Source organism: Corapipo altera, unplaced genomic scaffold, assembly GCF_003945725.1.
Source record: "Corapipo altera isolate COAL_440 unplaced genomic scaffold, ASM394572v1 100, whole genome shotgun sequence".
NCBI classification, from domain to species: domain Eukaryota; kingdom Metazoa; phylum Chordata; class Aves; order Passeriformes; family Pipridae; genus Corapipo; species Corapipo altera.
The window spans coordinates 823,637-849,413 of NW_020884952.1; the positions used below are offsets into that span (position 1 = coordinate 823,637).

The 25,777-nt window shown below is 40.7% G+C and overlaps 2 protein-coding genes across 6 annotated transcripts in view; one reads left to right on the forward strand and one right to left on the reverse strand.

Annotated features, from left to right (window-relative positions):
* The window catches only part of IMMP1L (inner mitochondrial membrane peptidase subunit 1), a 32,352-nt gene extending 30,073 nt beyond the window's left edge, over positions 1–2,279 (forward strand). For all 3 annotated transcript variants that reach the window (XR_003530890.1, XR_003530889.1, XM_027663314.1), the window contains one exon: positions 2,115–2,279. Coding sequence is in view for 1 of the 3 variants with exons in the window: in XM_027663314.1 (XP_027519115.1) it covers positions 2,115–2,183 (69 nt within the window). In the remaining 2 variants the exon portion in view is untranslated. The remainder of the gene's footprint in view (positions 1–2,114) is intronic.
* Positions 2,273–25,777, reverse strand: part of DNAJC24 (DnaJ heat shock protein family (Hsp40) member C24) — a 36,386-nt gene continuing 12,881 nt past the window's right edge. For 2 of the 3 annotated variants that reach the window (XM_027663316.1, XM_027663317.1), the window contains exons 3-5: positions 13,740–13,878; positions 4,341–4,409; positions 2,273–3,437 (exon numbers count right to left, since the gene is read on the reverse strand). In XM_027663316.1, the coding sequence (XP_027519117.1) occupies positions 3,313–3,437; positions 4,341–4,409; positions 13,740–13,878 (333 nt within the window). In that variant the 3' untranslated portion in view covers positions 2,273–3,312. The remainder of the gene's footprint in view (positions 3,438–4,340; positions 4,410–13,739; positions 13,879–25,777) is intronic. The other variant, XM_027663318.1, reaches the window with a different exon arrangement.

Below are 25,777 nucleotides of genomic sequence, written 5' to 3' on the forward strand. Positions count from 1 at the left end.
TGTCATAACTTTAAAGGACTTGGGAATTACGACACAGTGGCATGTCTTTGTTTCACAGAGGAAGGATTTCCATCTCGTTTCCAACCATGAGTATTTTTTTCTCAAGTTCTCCCTGCAGGCAGAGTACATAAAACACCATTTTCATTCTAACTCTACCACTAAGATTACTGTGATGAATTTGAAGCTGAATTGTCAAAGCAGCATTTAAAGCAAATTTGGTTACTTACACTAAAAGAAAGTCAAGTTGCAATAGGTGTGATTTGAGTTGCCTGAAAGGAGATTTGTGCTGTAGTGAATGGCCTAACAAACTTCCTTCTCCAGGCCTGTACTCAGATCAGCTTAGATTTGTAATATGGGATATTTCTATTTCCTTTTACTTCTGTTTGCCTTCGAGGCCAAACAAAGGCTTGACACCCAGCCTGCAGCCAGCACAGGCCCTCTGGACAGCCTTGAATTCCATGGCTTTGCTTCTAACCAAGATCACAAATATCCTTCTGCTGCTGGTTTGTATCTCTGTAGATTTGTGTGGACCTTAAAATAGCTCCCTGGCTGATCTGCACAGAGAGGAGGTGTTACCTCTGTGGTTTTGTGTATGGGCAGATGTTCCTCGTGCTCTTCCCTCCCTGCACATGCCAAACCCACGGGTATTCTCTAAGGTACTTGCACAGGGGAGCTTTGAGCCTTTTCCTGATCCACAGAACTTGAGGTCCTGAGTGTGACTCACATCCTTCTGCCTTCCCCAGGGCCCAGGCCCAGTCCAGCTCAGCACAGTGCTGCAAGGGGCCTGTCAGAGGCGAGCCCAGGCAGCTTCCAGCAGTGCCCAGTCCCAGGCAGCAGGAATGATGCTGTGTCCTGCCATTCCCATCCTTAACTCTCTCTCTGCCCCTTCTGTCATGGTCTTCAGTGCTGAGGATGAATCATAGGGTTAGAAATAATTGAACCTTGGCACTGTGCTTCCTCTTTGAAAGGAGAAAATTCCTTCTTCACTCCACACAGAAAGCAGCAAAGAGTCCTTCTGTGCTGGGGCTGTTCCATTAACTCAGTCACAGAGTAGGTGGCTGTTCCTGGACAGTGACTGTGTACCTTCCTCAAGATCAAATTCTAAGGAAAAATGAGCAAGATAAACATAAGACTGACAGATGCTGTGGGAACAAGGTAGTGCATCATCCTTTTCTGTCTGGGCCGCTTCACCTTGGGCAGGGGCTGTGAAATTTTTATGGGATTAGAGCAACAGAGGGCATTCATTCTTCAGCAGCATCTTTCCCTTCTTCCTGCTGATCCCCTCGTGCCATCTTTGAAAGGGGGTGTGAAGAGACAAAGGCAGTCAAGGGAGACAAAGGACAAAGTGTAAAAGAATGTCCTTGGTTTCCTATTACTTTTTTTTGCATCCAAGACCATCCTACATGTAATTAGTGAATGTCCAGAGCCAGGTACTCCTGGGAGCCCTCAGTATTATGAACAGCTATACAGTTATTTTGGAGAGAAGTTGTTTTGTTGTTGGTCAGCATCATTCTCTGACACTTGTGCTTGGCCATGAGTTGTGCTCTTTTTGTAAATAACTCTCCCCTTCTCACAGGAGGCCCTTGGTCAAGAGCCCTGATGGTGGCAGGGCCTCCATCCCTTTATACCTCTTTGCATGGTATAAACTTGCCTATAGATATTTTTTTTCCCAATATTTGGTGTTCGCAGTTTAAAGGCTCATCTTGAAAATACAAATGTCCACCTCACAAAGGGGAGGTCCCTGTGCATGGTGTTTTTTTTTTTTTCCCAGATGGATCAAAGTTTACAAGCTAGAAAACTTTGAATTTGAAAGATATTTTTTAGGAACATATTTATTTCCAAGGCTGAAAACAGCAATGAAATTTGTGAGGCTCTCCACAGCAAAGCATGCCCTGTATAAATGAGTGTTGTGTCTGGCCACTCTGGAATGATTCCCTGTGAAATACACTATTTATTACTCCCCATAAGAGAAACATATGGGTGAGGAAAGTTCTTTACCCTGTCAACCCAAAGAGATGAAAAAATATGCTGTTAATGAAACAATAACAACAATAACAAATGAAAACACTGAACTCTGGAGTTGTGATTAAAATCTCTTGTATTTTATTTTACAGCTTTGGCCTCTGAATGACTTTGGGTTTCTCCGTGCAAGCCCCAACGGCCACAGATTTCTTGACGATTAAAAGATTTAAGTTACTCTTGCCGGTTTTCGTAATATTTTCTACTAAAATCGATGGAACTATTTTTGTTTAGAATAAACACAGATATTACTTGACAAAGACGTCTCTTTCTGAGATTACATCTTAACTTGAAAGTGGGAATGATACACTGCTGTCATCACCAAAAACGACAGGCTTCTTGCTTTCCCTGGTGAGTCACAGTCAGTGCTTGGGTTTATTAGAAAGCTTTGGGTTTTTACTACAAGCCAAAGTTAGCACTGACTGTTACCAAGGGATGAAAAAGGCACAGTGTTGTCACCCAGCCAGAGCCCCACACAGACTCTCCCTACATCAGCGTGCCAGGACTGGAACTGAACACCAGGGGGGTTCTGGATCTGCTGGTCACTCACAGGTGGGTTGTAGGGTTTTCCCTGCCCAGTGCATTGTATGTCCAGTAGGGTCAGAGCACAGCTTCCTGGTTCCATTTGTTCAGATGAGGGAGAGACTCAATCCAAAGTGTGCTCCTGCTCCAAGCTGACAAGGTGACGTGGATGCAGAGCCACTGGACCTGCTCCTCAGCACTGGGACAACCAGCCTGTTCCATGTGTGAGCCTCTGCCCCTCTTTCCTGGGCTCAAGTCCTTGAGGGGATTTAATGAGGTTAAATATTTAGCTTATAAATAGAACATGTTCGTGTTCCCCATTACTGCACCTTGCTCTTCATTATCTTCAAAGCATTCTCACATTTATGCCTCCTGATTGAGTTTTGTCATCTGAGCTGCCGAAAGGATTTAACTTCAGAGGAAGGGCCCAAGGGACAGCTGATAGAGGCTGAAATGGACAGATCTACTTTGTTGTTTGCTGGAAAAGAAACATTGTTTAGATCACGAGATACATTCCAGTGGTACACAACTCGGTGTTCTGCTTTGGAGGTGTTTAGTAACGAGCTCTTTGGCTTCAGAAGGAAAAAACAGCCAACCTTCATGTCTGCAGGGCTGTGTCAGCAAAGGGCCACTTGACAGGTTTAAGCCTGAACGTCCTTGTTCTTGTAGTGCCCCCCTTTTCTTTAACACAGATTTCCTCAGCAGATGCTGCCACTTGTTTGTCCAGGCTTTTGAAAAGTTTGTAACAGTTAATGAGCTTCATTTAAACAATCACTGAAGGATCTCGATAACAAGTGAACATGTGTCACAACAAACCAGAGACACATCTTTGGTTTCGCTCTTGAAGACGCTGTAATTCCCACCACATCGGCAGGAGAGAGTGTAGAGTTGTTCATCTGCCAAAAAAGGAAACAAAAAAGCCTTTAGTGCTTGAGAAGAATCAAGAATTTATTTTGGATTTTGTTCACAAAGCTGCTCTTAGTTACAAATAACCTCCCACTGCTGGGTTGTAAATACCAGTACCTGTGCTACCATCTGTAGCTCGAAAAATTACCCTTAAAATGTTACACCAAACAACCAGGGTCAGTGCAGTCTCTTTAAAAGAACCCTCAGTGATAACAAGGTGCACATCAGAGAGACAGATATTAGAAATAAAAACTAAGGGGTGTCATACATATGACAAAATAGATTGCTAACCCAGGGAACAACACAGAACAGAGGAAAGTAGAGCAGATTTTTCCCCTCACAGCTTAAAAGTAAAAAAACAAAACAAAAAACCCAAACAAACAAACAAACAAACAAAAACAAACCAAAAAAACCACTAAAATAAAAAAACCCAACCAACAAACCAACCAAAAAGTGAAAGACAAAAAAATCAGCCCTTCATTCCAAAAGCAAGTAAATGAGAAAAGCCAGAGTAATAAAAAGGAGGGAAATAACACACTGTCAGATAAAAAAGAACCTGTATGGAAACACCTGCATTCTACCATCACAGAAAGAGCAAGAAGATGCACAGGGGGCTTGGGAAGAATCTAATGACTCAATTATACTACAAGGGGTGAAAAGTGGTACTGCAGGTGAGGGTGGTGGGGGGGGAAGAGATGGAGCAGGAATGTAAAACAAGTGTCACAGGAAGTTAAGTTCCAATTCATCTCAGAGAGCAAAACAGCTTTATCTGAGGAAATCTAGAGAAAGCAGAACTTACAGTAAGACAACAATGGTGTAAGGTACAGAAAAAATAGAAAACATTTGCAGTGACAGTGACAGGCACTGGGAAGGAGGGTAAGGCACATTCATACCTTCATTCCAGGACATGTCCTCAAGGTAAACTTGTTCATGAAGTGGCCATTCTTTTGTCAGGTTATCTGCTATAAAGCAAACATGGAAGTGTTCAATCCTGCCAACATACAGGTCCTTATTTCTTTCTCAAATTAATACCTGGGATACAATCTGGTCCCTGCTAGACAGTCACACCCAGACATAGTATGAGTTAAAAATGCAGTTCTCTAAACTTTTAGTTTCCATGTATGTGCACAGACTGGAAAATGTCCTCTTGTAGCCAGGAGAAGTAAATGGTGACGATGTATCACTGACTTAGGACACTGAAACCAGTACTTTTGTGCATCCCAGTGTGTGAAATTAGGGGCAAACTTCTGTTGGGATGTCAATGCCCTTCAAAAGCCTGGCCTGTAACTCCAGTTCCATGAGCTGAAATGTCTCCTTACCTGCAGTTTTTACTAATTCATGGAATGGCTGAGGTCAGAAGGGACCTCTCAAGATCACCCACTCCAACCCTCCAACCCTGCACAGGTTTCCCAGGATGGACCACATCCAGTCAGATTTTAAACATCTCCACAGATGGAGACCCCACAGCCTCCTTAGGCAACTCATTCTTTTCTTCAGGAAGGAGAAGCCACATAAAAACCTCCAATAAGCACCAAGTGAATGTTGTGTATGAGAACACCACTGAGATTCCTGCAAAAAGATACTCCTTACAAAAGATAAATGAAAAACACATGTAGGGGAAGACTAGTCCAAGTGTTCTTTTCTAATAAAAGTCTCTCAGCACAGAGAGAAGGTCAGTTCTGGGCTGCACCTGTGAGATCTGCTGCCACTTGATCCCCTAGATCCTTCCAGCACTGAAATGGGAAGTGTACAATGCAACTCACAGCATGAAATGCAAAGTGTGCAATACAAATTGGGGGTTTTTTTCCATTTATCAGCACACTCATATGTCATGCACAAAGTTCACAGCAAGTTCTTTGGCTTGATAATGTGAGATCTTGTCAACAGAGTTACAAGTGAAGCCATAAAAGGTAATATTTAAAAAGTAAAAGACATAAACCCTTTACAACTTACTACACAAACCCTCCCAGCTGCTGCCTGACACCTGAAAGCTCCAACTCCCCCAATGCTGTAGTTTAAAGAGCTGATCTTCAGCACATCCACAGAAGTGCCTCAGGTCTGGCCAGACTCAGGAACTTGGTGCTCATTTGAGGTTTAAATGAGGTTGTTATAGAGGAGGAAGTTGTTCCCTCTCCTGGATCAGTGAGTTTTTAAGCCCATTTAATGTCATGGAGCGTTCGAGAGCATCCAGGGTTTTCTGTGGCTTTCTATGAAAAGTTGGCAGTGAAAGAATTTATTCCAGAACTACTTATTGAGCACTTGCTGAAAAAGTCAGAGGCCCAGGTTATGTTATTTTAGTTCCCAAGAGATTTTCCAACCTCATCATTACATTGCAGAGGATTCTAAATGCTTCCCAGCTGCTTCTGTGTAACTTTGCTCTGGGCAGAAAGGTAGAACTGAGGGACTTTGCAGCTCCCTCCTCCAATAATAGCCCAAAAAACTGCCCATCTCCAACTTTTGTCTGATCAGGAAATGGAGTGTTTCCTTCTTCATCGCCAAAAACCAACTGACTGTTCTATTTTCAACTGAAATGTACATTACATATCCTTGAGAACAAGCCTCATCTAAATTAGTTTTGATGAAGGTGATTAAAACAAATGAGACACATTGGAAATAATGGCAGAATTAGTACAGCCTCTTTGATTTGCCTTTGCTGAACACCTGTGAGGAAAAAGTCACAGTGAAAAGAAAATTAACCCACTCAGACCCAATACTTTACTGCTGTCAAAAGAAATGGAGAAAAGCAGGAGTGTAATGATAAAAGAAAACGGGAAGATCCAGCAGTTATGTGGAGCAACAACATTTTCCTTACACCTGATCAGAATATTAGTTAACTGCATGAGATGTTCAAAGTACAATAAAGGGTCAGATGGTTTTATCTCATGCTAAATATTACTGGGAGTTTGCCTGGTATAAGCTACAGGAGGACTGGAATGGTGGATATCCTGAAAACACTCACAAAACCAGTCTGAGGCCTTTCCTCCACCAGGCCTTGCCTGAAGCACATTCCTCCTCCTTTTCTTTGATATGAAAACAATAAAAAAGCAGAGATCAAAATGAAGTTTGCCTACCTACCTACCTCCCTACCTTTGGCTAGGGTAGGAAACCTCCCAGGGTTTCCTATTTGGAATTCATGAAGGATTTCACTCAGAACAACTTTTATGGGGTTGGTGGTGGAGGTCTGGGTCATGCCTTGCTGGGAGAAAATACAGAAAGGGCAGATGGTCCCTGTGCCAGCATGAAGAGAACTGGTTGCAATGCAAATTCATGAGGACAACATACTTCAGGTAAAGTAACTTGTGAATCACAGAACCACAGAATCATTTCTGTTGGAAAAGACCTTTAGGATCATCCAGTCCAACCCTTTAAGTAATGAAGAAGGTGGCTGAGGAAAAGTTTGCTCTCTCTTCTATTCCAAACACAATACAATATGAAGCCCAGGGAACAGAAAATCAGCAAAGCTTTTCTAATTCATCACTGCCATTGTAATTTTGGAAATAAAAAACTCCCTAACCAACAGGCAAAATTAATCCTTCTCGCAATTCCCAGCCTGAACAGGGATTGTTATTCCTCATCCGATGGTCAAGTCCTGGGAGGCATCAGGCACAGCATCACCAGCCACTCAAAGGGGGTGATTGTCCTGCTCTGCACTGGGGTGGCCTCACCTGGGATCCTGTGTTTAGTTTTGGGCACCAAAACACAAGAAAGACACAGAGCTATTAGAGAGTGTCCACAGCAGGGGAACAAATATGGTGAAGAGTCTGGAGGAGATGCCATATGAGGAGTGGCTGAGGGCACTTGGTGTGCTCAGCCTGGAGGAGAGGAGACTGAGGGGAGATCTCATTGCAGTTACAACTTCTTGTGAGGGGCAGAGGAGGGGCAGGCACCGATCTCCTCTCTGGTGACCAGTGACAGAACGCGAGGGAATGGCCTGAAGTTGTGACAGGGGAGGTTTAGGTTGGGTATTAGAAAAAGGTTCTTCACCCAGAGGGTGGGTGGACACTGGAACAGGCTCCCCAGGGCAGTGGTCACAGCACCAGGCCTGACAGAGTTCAAGAAGTGTTTGGACAACACTCTCAGGCACAGGGTGTGACTCCTGGGGTGTCCTGTGCAGGGCCAGGAGTTGGGCTCAATGATTCTGATGGGTCTCTTCCAACTCAGCATATTCTGTGATTCTATGAAGTCTGACAATCCTACTGGTTATCTCAAAAGATGTAAATTTTCAATTAGTACCCTTGACTTCACACGTAATCCAGGAGCTGCTCCTGTCAGGCAGTTTTGCACACTGCATTTATTTACCCATCTGGTTCAAGCAGGAGAAACATATTTTCCAGAGTTGGACGAAGCTTTTTTATTTTCTAGTTCTAGTAAATACATTACCCAATCTAATACAGCTTAAGGCAACAAAAAAACAGATGTGGCCACTTCTTGAAAAGCAGAGGCACAGCCCAGTACGAGTTTGGGGAGCTTACAAGCAAAACATCTGACCTAATGGCTCTCACAGCAACTCCTATTTCTTGTGCCCTTCCTTATTTCGCCTACACCACTGTTATTACAACCACAACTCCCTCCTTAGGGGTTCTCCCAACTGAACTGGTGTCCCATTGTCACTCCTTTGCCAGAGAGGGTTATTTGAGACTGGCATTGTCACAGGTGACATCAGCTCACGCCGTCCGACTCCATGCACAGAGTTGTACCTTCTGAAACACATCCCTGAACACACAGGGAAAAATGTGGAGTCCTGCTCATCCAGCACAACTCCTGAAAGGGACTTTTAATTCCCCAGCAGCACAGCCTGCCTGGCTTTGCCATCTATTGCATTTGTCTGACAACAAGAGGTGAAAGGATTCTGCAGCTCCATTGTCTCAACTGCAGGATCTAAGAAAACACTGGCAGGCTCATCAGAGAGGTTTATGAGCCTGCAATTCAAAGAGATTAAAAGGGAAAATCTACCGAGATTCTTTCAGGCTACAGAACAACATTAAATAACTATTAGCAGCTTGGTTCAGTAAAGCTTTACTAGAGCCCTTGCTGGGTCATTCAGAAAGTGTAAAAGAGGAAAGGTATTTAAGTTTCACTTGAGGATACAATAAATATTTCTTGGGCTATTTGAGGCTGAGTTTTAGGAAAAGGGTTGCAAGCAGTAAATGGAAATTTAAGCCCTTTAACAGTTTATGGTAATAGTAAAAATAGTCATAATACTTGAAAGATTTTTCTAGCTCTTTATTCTTAGGATTTGTTTTTCAAACCAAACAAATAATTAAAGAAGTTCAAGATTCAAATACCATTCATAGTATTTGCTCAGCATCAAAATCACCACAGTACTCAAAACCTCTGTGTTTTCAGAAGTCAATTTTTTCTAAAGGCTTTTCAGTTTTTTAACAATTATTTGAGTCTTTTGACTTAATTAAAAATAATTACATACTAATTAATTTGAAATGAAAACAAAGTAATGTGTTGAGAATTTTCATAACAAAAAGATACGTTTGCTATAAAAATACCAAAAAAATATTGCTTCACTTGTAGCAGATGAGATTTTAACTCCAGAGGGTTAAAAGGCTTGTACTCCAGCTGAGGGTATATTGCTGTAAAATGCATGGCTGGAGAAGGAATAGACACTTCTGTCACTTATAGAGGATAACCTAGCACACAGAAACACCACTGGTATGGTCAGAGAAAGCTGGATTAGTGATCAGATACTGTAATATGAGCTATTTTAGCCTAACTATGAATTTTTTGTTGTGGAAAGATACAGAGGATGGAAGCAGATCCATTCTCAGGGGAAACTGGCACAAGCTGCAACACTGGCAATTCCAGTTATTCCTGCAATTCCTTATGCCTAAAAAATTACACAAGAGCAAAAGGAAAATTACACTGGAATGTTACTCACTTATGAGAACTGCATCTACCATATTTTTCTAGAAGTGCAATTTAAAAATTGAAAATCAAAAGGAGGCACGTGCAGATATGTGAAAACTCCTCCTGGTGATTCTGCCCCCCACCCTATAAACCCTTGGAGCCCACAGGAGAGATGGAGAGGGACTTTTTACGAGGGCATAGGACAAGGGGAAATGGCTTCAAACTGAGAGAGGGCAGGTTTACATGAGATATTAGGAAAAATTCTTCCCTGTGAGGGTGGTGAGGCCCTGGCACAGGTTGCCCAGAGAAGCTGTGGATGCCCCATCCCTGAAAGTGTCCAAGAGCAGGTTGGATGGGGGTCTGAGCAACCTGGTCTAGTGAAAGGTGTCCCTGCACATGTCAGGAGGGTTAGAACTGCATGGTCATTAAGGTCCCTTCCAGGCCTTCTATGATTTATGGGCATCTGTGTCCATCAGCACGTGAAAACATATTATCCTTCACACAACCTCACGAGAGCCACACATGGAAAAAGCCCCCAGATTCTTAAATTTTTGCACCCAAAATCATATGCAAAGCAACTGGTTTTAGTGTCAATCCCATTACTAGCTTTGAATTATTTGCTACATTAATCATCAGAAATTAATCTAAGTCACCAATTTATTGATTTAATTTTGTGACCTTTCTGTTAATCATTCAATCATTAATAATTAAAACATAAAAATCAATCACTAAAAATTAAATCATAAAATTAACTCGTATTATTGTCTTAAAAATGGGAGTGTTTAGATACAGTTCCTTTGTCCATAAGTCAACAAAACCCCACAAAAGTTGTGGGGCTGCTACTCAAAGGGACCTCGATAGGATACAGGAATGGGCTGGCAGGGACATCAAATGGTTCAACCAAGATTAAGTCCTGCTTATGGGATGGGATAATCTAATGCACCAGTAAAGGCTGGGAGACAGCTGGCAGGAAAGCAGTTTTCCAGAGGGTCCTGATGGACATCAGGCTCAACAGGAGTCAGCAGGGCACTCCTGTGGGAAAGGCCAACCCCACACGGGGCTGGTTGAGCAAGAGCAGAGCCAGCAGGTCAAGGGAGGGATTTTTTTTTCCTCTCTACTCCACTGAAGAAATTGCATCTGAAATCCTGTGTCCAGTTTTGGTGTCCCCAGTCCAGAGCCCTGCCATATGGGAGTGAGTTCACTGGACTGCCAGCACGGTCAGGGGCTGGGACACATCACACAAGAACACAGGCATCTCATTCACAGCTGCTACAGAGGAGGGTGGAGAGGCACTTCTCAGAGGTGCATGAGAAGGGAAAGGCACAAGTTGCAGGAAGAGTTCTTATATCTGCCTTGATAGAAGAAGAACATGTTTTGGTTGGTTTAGGGTTTGGTTTTCTTTTGTTGGGTTTGGTTTTTCTACTCTGAGGGTGTTCCAGCACTGGAACAGGCTGCCCAGAGCAGCTCAAGAAGCTCCATCCTTGGAGACACTAAAAACCAGGCTGGAGAAGGTCTGAGCAACTGATCCATGGACTTGCTTTAAGTAGGAGATTGATCTAGATGACCTAGGATGGTCTCTTCCAGCCTACATGATTCTCTGTGATTCTGTGAGAAGTTTTTCTTCTTTCCAACTGTGTCCCAAAAGCACGAACTTTCAGGGTTCAGATCACTCCTAATATGAAACTGTAAAACAGGTTTTTTTCCACTCACTGAAAACCTTTTGGTAATGATCAGTGCCAAGCTTGATTTTAACTGCATATTCATCTTTTTTAAAATGGGATACTGAATAAAGAATGGGAAAATCTGAGAAGAAAATCGGTTGACAAAAAAAAAAAAGTCTATTCTTAATAGGTAAATTGTTAAGCAGCTTTTCTTCTACCCTCCAAATTTTTCACAGGGACTGCAAGCAAAAGATTCCCCATTATAATTCTTATATGATAAAATAATGAATTGGAAAAGTTTTCCCACATACAAAGAGGCAGTTCTCATAAGATTTCCAGATCAGAAATGCCTGGATAAATATTTGAGCCAAACCTCTACACAGTTTGTGGTTTGTCCCTTCCCGTTTGATACTGTGGCCTGAAGGCACAAAAAAATTAGGAGATTATTGGGAAACCTTCAGAGAAAAGCAGTATTAAGCACATTCAGCAATTCAAACAAAAAGAAAATCAAAACCATAGAGCCTCACAGAATTTCAGCTTCTTGGAACTTCTCTGGCTACTGGATTTCTGAGCCAAGTAATTAAGATTTAGTTAGTATAGCACAAGAAGGTACATACAAATCAACAATCTGTGAAATGGGGAAAAGACTCCAGTGCAAAGAGCTTCCTGCTGATGGGCAGCCACACACACTCACACTGGCATCCTTCAGATCCTGCTTCCTAAGCTTCCTTTGCATCTTACTATCTTGCTGTATTATCTCTCTCATCACTATTCCCCTTAGCTGCTGTCTCCATCCCTTTGTTTCTGTGAGCTTTTATGGCAGTGTTTACAGAATTTGTCTAGAATCATGACTTCAGAAGCAGCTTGACAGGCATTCAAAGAACTAGAATTTATTTCACCATCATTCTGCTGCCAGGGAACATGCTGGAAAGAATGCAGGGACGCTGCACATGCATGTTATGTGTGGCTCAGTCTGGAACACTGGGACCCTCTGTGATAAAACACATCAATCCCATTACCAAATATCAGCAAAAATAAAGGTACAATTTGTTCTCTTTATTTCTGTAAGAGACTATTAACTAAGTCTCTTATCCAGAATCTTGAGATGGTTTTTTGAAGAGCTCATCTGGATGCAAAAGAATCTCAGAAAATATTGGTAATCTTCAAGTTACTCTAGAATAAGTTTTGTCAAAACTAGTTTATAGCAATGTCCTTAAACTCCAAGGGAAAACAAACTAATTGATTAATACCTTGATGTAGCTCTACTTCAGTGGATTAACCTGACCCAAGCAAAATGGAACTTCATAGTCTGGATTTAAGCTTTAGGTAAAACTCACTTAGATACAGAAAAGACTCCTCACTTAATCTCTCTTTCTTTTTCCCCGTGCATGTACAATTTGTGAAAACAGAAGACACAGCCAACATTACAATGCTAAGAGTACAATAGGATGAGAGCACTGGGCAGCAGGAATTCCTGTTCTGGCATCAAAGAGATGAAAAAATAACTGAGATGAAAAAATTATCCCAGTCTGATCTTAACGCTGTTCACATAACAAATTAGCACAAGATCCAATTTTTTTTCCATTCTTCTAAAATATTTATTCGACCACCCTGTTTTCGGCCCTGCCCCCCCCCCTCTTTTCCCAAACCCACACGAAGCCTGAAGTGCAAGATGATTTAACTGGAGGATTCCTCCTGTGGATACACAATTCCGTGTCCCTCTCTTTCTCCCGCAGCGATGCATATCTGCGGGATGACTACGGCTTTGTGTCTCCGAGTCCCGGCCCGCGCGGCGGCAGGGGAGTTAAAAAATCAGCACAAGAGAGAAAGGTCTGATGGTGTGCCAATGGACAATGGCAGAGAATTCAATAACAAGCTGCAGAGACAGTGGGCTTTTATCAGACACATTCAGAAGTGGTGGTGGCTACACGTCAATGCTGGAGCCGAGTGTGTTGCTGCCGAGTGCGACCGAGTGTTTTCCCCACAGGCAAGACACTATTATTGACTCCCCCCATTAACATGTAGGGTGGATATACATTTATTGAAGGTTCTAATGGAAGGCTGAGGGACTCCTATCCTGAGGCCAGAGCAGAAAGACAGCCTATCACTTCATGTAATGGTAGCCCATGTGTGACAGACCTGACCTACATTTCCCCCCTTTCTTTCTCACAACAGCCTGTCACTGTTTTAAGAAGCTATTTTCTGAGAGGTATAAAAAGAAATGCATGCTAGAGCTGCCTAGTTAATGTGTTATATTGGAATATTATTTATAAACCTGCTTTAAAAGGACTAGTTTAGACTACAAATGAATTATGAAAGCTACTGTAACACACACACAACGAAAAAGAATGAGTCCTAATGATTCTGAAGTGGTTATAAACCCATACCCAGTGAACACTTGGATTAATGCATATCTAAGACACTGCAACAAAATGGAGTACAAGACTTGAAAGTAAGAACAATTAATGAAGCTACCTTCATAAAATAAAAAGGGCTAAGGCCTGCAATCAGTATAAATTTCACAATGATCCAAGCTATTAGGAATAATGCCCCCTAACGTTTTGTTGGAAGCCGTTCAGTGGTTTCAGCAGCTAATGTATGTGGAGCAAAAGCTATAAATAATGGATTTCCACGTTTGAAAGTAGGACAAGAGCGAAAGAAACATTTGGTTCAGCACCAAACAGCATTTTAAAATACCGTCTACCTACCACTCCCAGACCCTGCTTATTTAAAGAGCTGCTGCCACTACAGCCCTCCTTGGCAGGAACCTACCGCGCCGCTGCAGGTCATACTCTTTTTTTGTCTCCTCGTTCCCTAGAATTTTCCACGCTTGATCAACTTCCATGAACCGCTGCACGCGCTCCTCCGCTTCTCCTGCCGGCACATCTGCCTCCTGCTTGTCTGGGTGATACTGCCAATCAAAAGGGAAAAAAAAAAAAAAAAAAAGATGAGAAAGTTGAGGGGAGTGGAAGTGAGGAGGGTGGGAGAGCAGCAATCAATAACGCATTTGATATTCAGTTAGGAGGACAGAGGGATGGAGAGGGTCTGGGCTGAGGTGCCAAAGGAAGGTGGACGACGGCGCCGGGCACAAGAGGAAGCTGCCAATTTAATCAGCCCACTGGAATGGCAACGGAGCCACCGGTGGCACAAATGTCACCACGAGCACTGACGGCATTTTCTGGATAATTTGCTGATGGAATCGTTGGTCTTATGGGCAATTTACCTACCACAAACAGAGATAGGTACCTGCAGAGGACCATGACACAGGAGCAAGAGGAGGTGCTGGAGGTGCTGGGAGCTCCGGTACCACCACACAGAGCTGGTTTAAACAAACCCACCAGTGTTTAGTTAAGGCTATTGCAGATAAACTGAATGCTGCATTACATGTGCCGAGCTTTCTTTGTGACTTAAACGGTAAATAAAAGATACGTGATCAAATATAATTTATATTACATGTAATTTTTCCTTTTGAAAATATGCTTCAACATCTTTAATTTCTTCCAGTTCAGCGAATCAATAGCCCTTCCAAATATTTAAAGTCACGGATCACTGGTTACAGAATTGTGTCATTTTAGTTAAGAAATGGTTATTCAAGGACATGGCTGCAAGAAATCCCGCGTTAAACAGGCAATAATAATTAAAATAGTAACACATTTTCTTTACCATTTGCTCTGAGCAGAACACTCTGACTTGTGTTTCAAACGTCTACTGACAAGGAACCCTCAAAGCTCCACCGTCCTGTAGGTTTAATTCAACACCAATGCTCAGTCTAAGTGATGGACCAACAGGAATCAGCATTTAAAATGAGGCAGTTGCAATATAATCATGACTATCAGCTGATAACTATGCTATAAACCAAGATATCCCTTATCCTGGAGCTGTTATAGCCCTTTATACTGACACCAGTTGGGGCACTGAAACTTAGAACACCTGTTCTACAAGTGTTTAAGCAGATTTCTGATAAAATGAATTTCTCTGACTTAGTTTATAAATAATTTTGGAAAGGAAAGAAGAGAGTGCTAACATCATGTGTGCTTGGTAAAATCCAAAATGTAAAAGGACCACTTCTCTGTATTCGAGACTGAACTTCACACTTGCTGAAAATATGGCTGAAGTACAGTTGTGATCCATAAAGGTTCATCCCTTAGGGACCCCTTTTCTATCTCCCCAGCTGAAGATGACAAAAGCCTAAGGTGCAAACAAAACCAAAAACATTTGGTCATTGCATTTAGTCATTGTATTCTAAATACATAACTGTCAGATGCTTGGATTGGCCATAAAGACCACACCTCCTCAGATCAGCTTCTTACAAATACATGGAAACATTACTGACCAATTGCCCACAGCAGAACCAGGAATACTGGCTTCTCTCCTGCCAGGAACGTTGAGAAAACACTCCCACAAAATTGGTCACACTTCTCCTTTGTTGTACCAAAACCTCATCTGATGGGTTTCGCTTTTAACTACTTTCCTATAGATTTGGCAAATTTAAAATCTTTATTTTGTATTAGAAAGATACAATTTCATGTAACTAGTGTCAACTACATTATAGGAGACCTACTAATTAAAACACATTTCTGTGTTTTATCTATTTGTCTCCATTTTGGTCTCCAAGCTTTCTGAACTTATTTGCTCCTTCCTCTGTTGGGTTTTTTCCTCTATTGCCATCTAATGCCTTTAGCAGACTATATCTACACTAAGAAAAATCCTCAAACCTCAGCTATTTTACTCTAATCCTCCTCTATTTTTTTTTTTAATCCCAGTGATCCCATTTCATCTGAATTTGTTATGTACCTGCTCTGACTGACTTTTCCTAGTCTCCAGCTCGCTGATCAAAAGCCAAGAACGCTTGTTTCTAGCAAAAATCCAGTCTTGGTTCAACTTCCCATGCCCTTCTTTCCTCTCCAAGACAACCAGTGAGGTGTCCTCTCTGCAGCTGTTTCAGACCCTGTTCAGCCATCCCAGACACAGAGGACTGAAGTTCAGAGGTGGCACTCGAATGTCCTCCGTTAACCCCTCAGACATCAACTGGCCAAGCTCTCTTTTTTGTCCCTTCCCTCCCTCTTGGTCACCACATTCTTGCTTCTGGTGCTGCTCCATCTCCTCCCAGAGCAGCTGCCTCAGCAGAGCCAGGGGTTTGCTCTGGTGTTGAGGGAGGTGACACATGATGGACGTTTCTGGTCTCCTCCCCTTTTCCCATCCAGCCTTATATTTCTGGGTTAATCTCAGCCGCCACCACGCACGAGCTCCGTAATGAAAGCAGACAGGCCTGTTTTCTACTCGACCTACCTCCTTCTACTCACTCTGAACTACTGCTCATCTCCCCCTCCATGCAGCCAGTTTTAAGTTTTTACTCCAAATGTTAGAGCCCCTCCTTGTCTCCTGCGATATCACTTCTCAAAAGCTGTGCAAATTATCTGTGTCACTCACACCCACCGCCCAAGCAACGCTCTCAGCCACGTTACTGGATGCATTTCAATCTTTCCAGCTGCATATGGGTAACAATTTTAAGCAGCAATACTTCCACAAAAATAGCTTTTGGCTGAGCACTCATCCCGAGCACCGTGTCCAAAAATAATTTTTACTAACACGTTATTATTTAATAGGACTTTATAAAAACAATAAAGCATCTTGTCTCAAGTCCAACAGAGGCAAGGGAAAAGGAAGAAGGTTGGAGATATATGCCCAAGCTATTTTTCCTTTATTCTACCTGTACTAGAAGTAATTTGCTAACTGTCCTCCATTACTAAATTCCATTACTGGAATTTATATCACTTTACATCATATATCTCTTCATATAATACGATGCTCTGCAGTTACTGTGAATGTTAAAAAGTAAACCAATTGATCATGGAAATGTATTAGTTCATCTGTTACCTATAAAAAATTACCTTACACACACACACAATACTACTGCTCCCTCCCCTGATGTTTATCTTCAATGTCACATTGTCACAGTATTTCTTGAGGACTCCGGTTCTTGGTCCAAGAGTTATTCAAAACCAAATTCTTAGGGTTTTCAATTGCTTTAGCCGTTGAAATCACCAAAAGAATTTGAAAACCTTGAAGTTCAAAGCTCAAATGAAAAACACACTTTAAACAGTATCTGTTGGAGACTGGGTGAAATGGGAAACATTTTCCTTGGGAAACAGGAAAACAGGCTAACACAAACTTAACCTCATGCCCTTCTCAATTACAGTATCATTACTGTAGCTTTATAAAACAACTGTATTCAACTGTCTTTATTTTTAATATCCATCAGACTGTACTTTTCAGCAGGTTGGATACAGTGAGAAACAAGGTATCACCTGGCAAACATGCTCTAAAAAACAGATACAGGTTCAGTTCAGAGTTCTACAAGTACTTGAAAATTTAGAAATTTTTCATGGAAAACTTTTTAGGTAAATTAATTGTATTTCAATATGCTCATCTGCTGCCTTTGATACCTGCTACTGAATAAAGAAAAAGCAAGTAAATGAACCTTTTCTGTCTCAGAAAAAAGGTGTTAATGTTGTTACGTTCACCAAATAATTAAAGGCGTAGACTCTATGAAAATTCTTTGACTTCCAAAACATCCATTTTATTTATGACATTCTTACTTGTACATTCTCCACAGTTGATTCCAAAGGTATGGGAAGATGAGGATTGAACACTGTCTTTTTGTGGAGAGACAGAAAAATTGAGTACAAGCATAGAGAATGCCAGCCTACTGTACTATTTTGACTTTTGAAGTTATTTAGAATAGTTTTGGATTTCTTAGGTACTTATAGATGTGGCTTAAGTGCTGTGGTCACGTGGCCAGTTTAAGGAATTTTGGTTTAGGAATTGTAATTGCTTTCTTACAAAAATGTTACAATTAGCCTTTCACGCACAGGGCGTGTACAAGAATTTGGAACACACCACAGCACACTCAACTGCTACACTCTGCACTCCTCCCTGCTTTATACTCCATGGAATTCAGACCCTTCTGCGCTTCAGGAATTGCCAAAATCAATCCCTGGAAATTAATACGACCACTATTAATACCTGTAATGGTGTTACACCTCAGTAACACATGAGTGGACCCTAAGAACTCTCCTGCCACAGGATGAGAAGCTGGCTGAGCTCTGGCTGAGCAGCTCCGGCCCCGCAGTGACGCGCGAAGGGCCCCGTCCTCCCAACACTTGGGCGAGTCCCTTAACTTCGTGCCATAAATCTACCGGGGTTGACTGATTTTAATCAAATTCAAATTAGCAAGCAGAAACCCTCCAGTTAAATCAATTTAATGTACGTTTCTTACTGGTGCTCATGAACGTATTTTTCAGAAGACATTTACGGCGCCCAGCGAGAATCAACTTAATACGGCTTGTTGGGAGGGGGAGGCACAAAGGCAGAAGGTTTACACTAAATCTGTAATCTCTTGCTAAACTGTGGAATACATGATAACCAAACCACTTAATATAACTACTTTTACTCATAACTGCTTTTCCACATGCCAGATTGAAAGGGTTGATTATTTAGAAGAGGTTAAAAAATTACTATCCCTTCTCAAATAGTACATTACCGTGGCTATTTCGCCTCGTGTATAAAGGATACTCACTTCAAAGACCAAAGATGCACCACATCTCTAATTCCACACATCAAATCAAGAGGTTTTATTTTCTATGGAAACTACTACCGCTTCCAAATTTTATTTAACTTATGAAAAAGTTAAGGAATAATGCTTTCATCTACCACTTTGTATTTCGCAGATAACTGTAAAAAACTTCCTGCTGAAATGACACAGCTTTTAAGCAAACCTATTTAAAATGTAAATTTCCTTTTTTTTCTGACTGAGGAAACTGAAGGGAGATCAGCTCTATTTTTTTTCCAGGATGAACTAAGGAGTACTCTCCACTTTCTACAGCTTTGTCTTTCCTACTTTCCAATATTTTATGCAAAGCTGTCAAGTGTTTGCAGAAATCTTCAGCAGAAAATAAAAAGTAATATAAAAAGGATGAAGCAGATATGGCTGCATAAAATCCTCGATCTTCTCTCCTGAGACAATTGTTTTGGAGAAGTATTTTCAGACTTCTAAAATTTTCCTTACGGACCTTTTAGATTCCGCCCCTCCACCCCCTATTATTAAGGTTCTAAAACTCAAAAGTAAAGAGAGGTACAGAACAATGAGGAAACCATCAGAGCTCGAAAATTCAGAAGTTAGACTATTCTGGACTTACTATCATAAGTCATAAAGTAACCATTAAGTAGTGACTACTACCAACAGTTAGAGCAGAGTAAATTTCTAAATCATCCGATTTATTAAAGATTTTTAACTCTGAAATTATCTACAGTCTCATGGATCATCTTGCTAAACTCAACTGACAAGTCTTGAATTCCTGCTTTATTTCCAAAGGGGATGTGTGCCTATGTTGGAATAAGGGATATGTTTAAAGGTAAACATGTGCCCTATCTTCCTGAGTAAAGCAAGGATTTTACAGTAAAGTAGGATTTTACCAGATGATTAGTTAGATCCATCCAAGTAGTTGTGCTTTGGAAGGAACTATATTGAATGACTAAATCTAAGCTTTAAATAAGAATAAATGATAGAATATTAACATCTCAAATTAACTTAGTATCTCTTAGCATCCTTCTCCCTTTCTCCATGTAAGGCATCTCGCAGTAGCTACAGTAGTTTTGTAGCTTGACAGTATTTTATCCATGTAATGCTGCTACAAGTGTGATTTCCAGCCAAGTATTAATTACCTTTTCTTTTTTTTAAATTGTAAAAGTAACTGGAAGCCACAGTGTTCACAACCTACACTACAACACCTTCTGGAATTTGTAAAAAGATTGCAGAAACCGTAAACAGATGTGTATTTATATTAACAGAATAAGCACTGATGAAAAGACAATCGGTGAGGGTCAGGGAAGAGAATTTCAACCCAAACTTCACTGCTTCATCTGGTGAAGGCACCATTTTTGAGGAATGAAAGAAGTGAATTAAAACTGCAAACAGAAGAGGCAAAAGTCATGAAACAGGTGTGCAAGGGGTTGGTTGGATTAACAGGGCAGAAGTGAAAGCATGGGATAGCAGGGGATAACAGCAGGACACAGCACTGACACCCACTGCCACTGACAGGGGAGAGGGAGGTGAGTGACAGGGAGTGGCCACGAGAGCTGGATACTCTGCTGCTCAGAAGAGGAAAAGGATGAGGAGAGGGGAAACACTGGAAGCAGCTGGATGAAGAGAGAAACCCAAGCCATTATTTTCCAACCACATTTCCAGACTCATGGTTGGGAACCCAACAGAATGAAACTGCAGAGATTAACACTAAGCACTTTTAGAAATCACATTATCAGTATTTGGAGGTTCAATCTATTTATTCTTGTACCAAAACTCAATATTGAACAGGCAATATATTCAAATTTCAGACTTTGTTGACTTTATGTTGACTCCCTCAGAGTCAACATAAGACAATTTGGTTAATAAGTCTAAATTGTTATTTTATTTATAACTCACTATGATATAAAGAAGTTAAAATTCTTTCAAAGACAAAATTGGCCTAAGCAAGCAGAACAGAAACCCTAATGCAGACAGTCTTGGTCTGTACAAAGTTTAGCAACAAACAAGTGTGCTGCACTGGGACAAAAATGCACAAATCATTACCAGTATGTCCCTTGCAACATAATGAAGTGCACCCTTTTAACAAAGCAACAAGACCAAAATGTGTAAGTTAACGTGAAAACAAAAGCAGCAAAATTGGAAACTACATTTAAAAACATTTTTCATGCTTTACCCAACATTTATACTTTATAACTGTAATTGTTATTACCTACAGGTTAAGCTAATGAAGGCAGGACAAAAACTGTCAAGTGTTCTCATCTGACAAATATTCATAGGTCCATGCAAATCTGTCTGTACACTACAGAGCTCATCACAACACTTCACATTGTATTAAAAGAGAAGCTGTAAGACAGTCAACATTAAGAAGAAAAATATTAACCAGCTATTTCCTATTTAACTTCCAATTGATTCTGAATTCTTGTCACATTTCCCTGCCTTTAAATAAAATTAAAAAAAAAAAAAAAGAAAGAAATCTGGGTAAATTTAACTGCAGGCTGTTGTTAGGAGGAAACTCCTTTTGCCCCCGCTCACAATATATGTAGTAAATACCAGTTTTTCGTGGGACTTGCCAATAAATCTCACCCCTTGACATAGTGTCTGTTCATACTCAGTTTTTGGCTGCTCTGCCACAAATGCCAACAAAGGGACCAATTAATGAAAACTTTCTTGATACATTCCCAGTGGATGAATGTCCGCCTTGCAGAAGGTACCTTGACAACATTCATCTCGCACAGGCCAAATGGTTGCTCTGTGGTAGCAATTAAGACACCACCAGCCTTGGCTAGATTTAAACCAACAACCAAATCTGTGTAGGTCGGAACAAATGCTCACAGAAATCTGGAGAAATTAACTGCTAAACAAGGGCTGGACTGGGTCATATAATTGCATCCATTTCTCTGGTTATTTACAGACCACGAGGACACGTTTTTGTAAGAAAGCAATTGCAATCCCTAAACCAAAATTCCCTAAACTAGCCACCTGACCACAGTATTTAAACCATATAAATATCTAAGAAATCGACAACTACTCTAAATAATTTCAAAAGTCAAAAGAGTACAGTAGGTTGACATTCTCTGTGCTTGCACTCAATTTTTCTCTCTCTCTCCACAAAAAGACAGCGTTCAGTCCTCACCTTCCCATAACTCTGGAATCAAGTGTGGACAGTTAAACTTAGTGGGGCATTCCTCCCCTTTCTAAAATTATATACAACACTCCAAGAGCTATATAATTACACTTAAAGTTTACACTTTGGCTAATTTTGCACACATTTCACACTGAATAGTTTAGGCCACAAATCCCTATCAGCATGTAATAGCATTAACACCCATATCTGGTATTACCCACGCCAGGGATGTGTCAGCTATGTCTGAGCAATCAAGCACAACGCCTCCAAATGATCATTTATTCTGGTTATGGGCATCAAATACAGATCAGACTCCAGCCAGACCGGCTGCTGTGCTTTAGGGCTGAACTCCTCCTTGCTGAATCCACTCTGTGATGGATTTTATATCAGACCACAGGTCAAATTAGAAATTCATTTATTAAACTGAAATTTGAATTTTTGGCTACTGAAATTTAAGAGAAGCACGTTTTGGCCACCTGTGATGAGCAAGGAAAAAGGTGACAAACATGCACTTGGCCCCCACCCTGTGGCACTCACTGAAAGGTCACAGAAAGAAGCCATTTTCCAACTTCACCAGCTGAACTCATAAAATTAGGGCAGAGTGAAAAACTACACTATTTTACCCCCCCCCCAAAAAAAAAAAGGTTATTTATTCAATAAAAGTATTTTGAAACAGGAAGGGTTTATTTCAGCAAAACAAAAAAGTTTACGCTGCTTGCGAAAATGAGTTGATTTTGAAAAAATCTTTGTTTTAAACATGTAAACATTAAACTTGTATCACTGGAGGAAGGAGAATTTCTGAACGAAGAGTATTAATTAATTACCAATATATTTATAAAAATGATTGGGGAAAACCCCACTAATTACCAGTGACAAAATAATTCTGGCATATTACCTTGCTGGATAGAAAGTGCTTTTTTTCAATTTGGAAAGACTTAAGTTTCAACTGAAAAACTCTTAAACACTACAGTGTAATCGAAAACCAGTGAGGGTGGAACCCTAAAACATTCTGGTGCTGCTCTTAACTTAGAATGATTTTGTTCAACATTGTATCACATGATCCATCAGGAAATCTTCCTGCCCAAGTATTTCTCTCTTACTACTCCAAAAAAAAAAAAATAGAGAAAAAATGCAGTTTTATTTTTAAAAAAACTATTTGTAGATCACCTCTTACATTAAAAAAAGACCTAAACAAACAAAAGGCAACCTGACTTAAGAGCAAGACTTGCACAAAACACGGGGTTGATAATTTGCTATGTGTTCCTCCTACATTGAGTATCCTCAGCTTTCCCCAAGCTTCCAGTGGAAAGTGAAATATTCCAGCAATGCTGACTTCCATCCTTGGCTTTTCCACAGGCCTGTTTTGCATATAAAGGTCTTGTCTAGTTGCCACCCTGAAGTGACATCACAGTCTGGGCTCTGTGGCCTACATGGTCCATCAGGTACTAATTAGATGGCATGTTCTGTCAACACTTTCCTGCTCTTCTGCTATTAACTGATCATCCTGCCCAATTAATACAATGCAACACCAGTTCCGAAATCCTTGGGATCCTTCACCTGTGAGAAACAAGGATGAAGGGAAAAAACACCCTCCAAAAGGGTCACAAGGTAACTGCACTGGTCCAAGATCTGGAGTGACAATAACACCACTGTGCTGAAAGGTTAATTATGTTCCTACCACCATTCTCTTGAGCCTAAGCTTCTTTTTATCTAAGAATAAAGAGTAAACACAAGCAAAAAACTTCCACAAATCTGCTTCCTCTAACAGGCTATATTAATTTTAGAAATGGTAACAGCTTATGGAAAAGTGAAGGCTGCAAAACTAAACTCGCTTGGTCATTAACACCATATTTATCATCAGAATATCTGCAGTTAATGTTACCACTGTTAGATACTATGGACCAGAAAATAAGTCATGAATACTGTGCAGATACTACAGCATGCTAATCCCACCTATGCATGCAAGATCCAAACAGCTGCCCTTACAGTCACATACAGTCACAACAACCATAAATCAGCATTTTATAATAACCAAAAGAAACGAAATACACGTTTTCTCCATTTCTGACACTGCACTAAAGACACCAGAAGATAAAACCCAAACGACAAAGCGGCCGCCAAATACAACACACTACTGCCACCTAATGCTTAACAGGTTACAGCAAAACGTGCCATTGTTCCTCTGCACCACACCAAAAACCGAGAGACCAAAGCAAGTAAAAAAAAGTTTAGTATTGTTTTTAAAAGATTTGTTTCCCATTTCCTCCCCTACGGTCTTTCTAAACTGAGCTGCTGTGATCACATCCTTTCTTGTACACAAAGACTGTCACAGGCAAAGTCTTTGTTCAGTGGACTAAATGTGGGACTCATATTTCATCTGCACAAGTGTCAGGGATGTAACAGATGCATTTAGTGGGATAAAACAGTAAGAAGTGAGGACAGTCACTAGGCCAGGTTCTACACTCGTGGGTGTTTTTCTAAGCTCTCCCCTCTTAAGCAACCAGCACAATTCAGTATTGAAAAGCTTCACGTGACAAGTATTTGGAAAAGGAAAAAAAAAAAATAAGAAAAGAGAGGAGTGGTCTTAAGTTAAAACAGCCCAAATCAAGACCTTCCTTTGAAGGTGCTTCACTGATTTTTGCAAAGCACCCTCTCCGAAATGTGAAACTTGTTCACTTCCGTGAAAAGAATTATTCCAGGTCTTAAACTGCCTTCCTAGCCCACAATCAATCTTTTCAACAGGCTCACTCAGTTGGCAGAAGTTAGCAGGGAACATGGAAGGAGCCTGCTTTTCCCACTTGCCAAGAGGAGAAACAGCAAGTGAAGAGCTCCTTGTGACATTGAATCTTTTCATATAGAGATTTAAACTTCCCCAGAGGATGTCTATCCAAAGACAGCTGGACAAAAGAGTAAGGAATTTATCTTCTTGATTCATTACTTCAATCCATCTCTTCTTCCTTTTCTTTCCCCAAATACAATCAATCTTTAGGCTTTTTAAAAACTTCAGCCTTCCCCTACCTGATCTTGTTATCTGCTTTGACACTGATTAGAGCCTCCACTGTCCATCTCCCAAGATGATTCTTACTCATAGGAAATGTCCCTTATCTGAGGAAAAGTATAAGACAACATTTTCATTTTCCTTCTCTCTCAGAACTTCTCCATTCTAAGACTTTTTTTCTGATGTTCCTCAGTGACCAACTAGCTGGTGAAAACTGTGTCCAGTCCTTTCTCCTCCTTACAATCTGCCATGATCAGAAATTCTTATGCAAGCATCGATCTGAGTTTCCCACATGATATTCAACTGCTTGCGTGTTTAACACACATTATTAATCTTTTCCATAACCTTGGGGCCAGAAATAACCACTGTTATACACAACATTCAGCACAGCAGACCTACAACTTTGCTTGAGACAAATAAAACCCATTGGAACAGAAATATTTCAGATTATATTACTGCTGCTATAGCTGTTACTACAAAGAAGTATTTGCTGTGATCCAACGTATTCACAGCAAAGCATCCTCAAGACAGCACATTGGAGGAAAAACGGATTTCTTCCTAGCATTTTAGTTATTCATTACCAATGGATAATTTTAAAAGAAAACACTCACAGAAAACCCAAATTGTTCTTTTAAAAACAGCCAGAATAATAAAAAAAAAGTTAGGATTAAGTGTACAATCCTAATGTGCAACAGCTATGCAGGCCACAGAACTGGCATTCACTGACAGCTGCAGTAAAAACACAGAGAATTGGACTATCAAACCAGAGCAGCAAATTCCTGAGAATTACTGGAGTCCTCTAAAGTGCAATTAAAAAAATGCATAGATTAAATTATACTGTCATAAACTCATAAATTCGTATGTTTGGTTTATTTTTTTTAAAAGCCATCTTGCTTAAACATTCTTTAAACTTCCTCAGTCTGATTAAGCCAGGAATTTCACCACAACATCTCCTTACACATTTAAATCACACAGGTTGATAATCTTAATTTCTGTCCAGGGTTTTGAGTGGTTCTAATATTCACTGGAAAATATGAAGTCTTTTGTCAGGTTGGGTGTGAATCTGGGCTGAGAGCCATCTGAAAAATCTGAAGAGGTCGGCT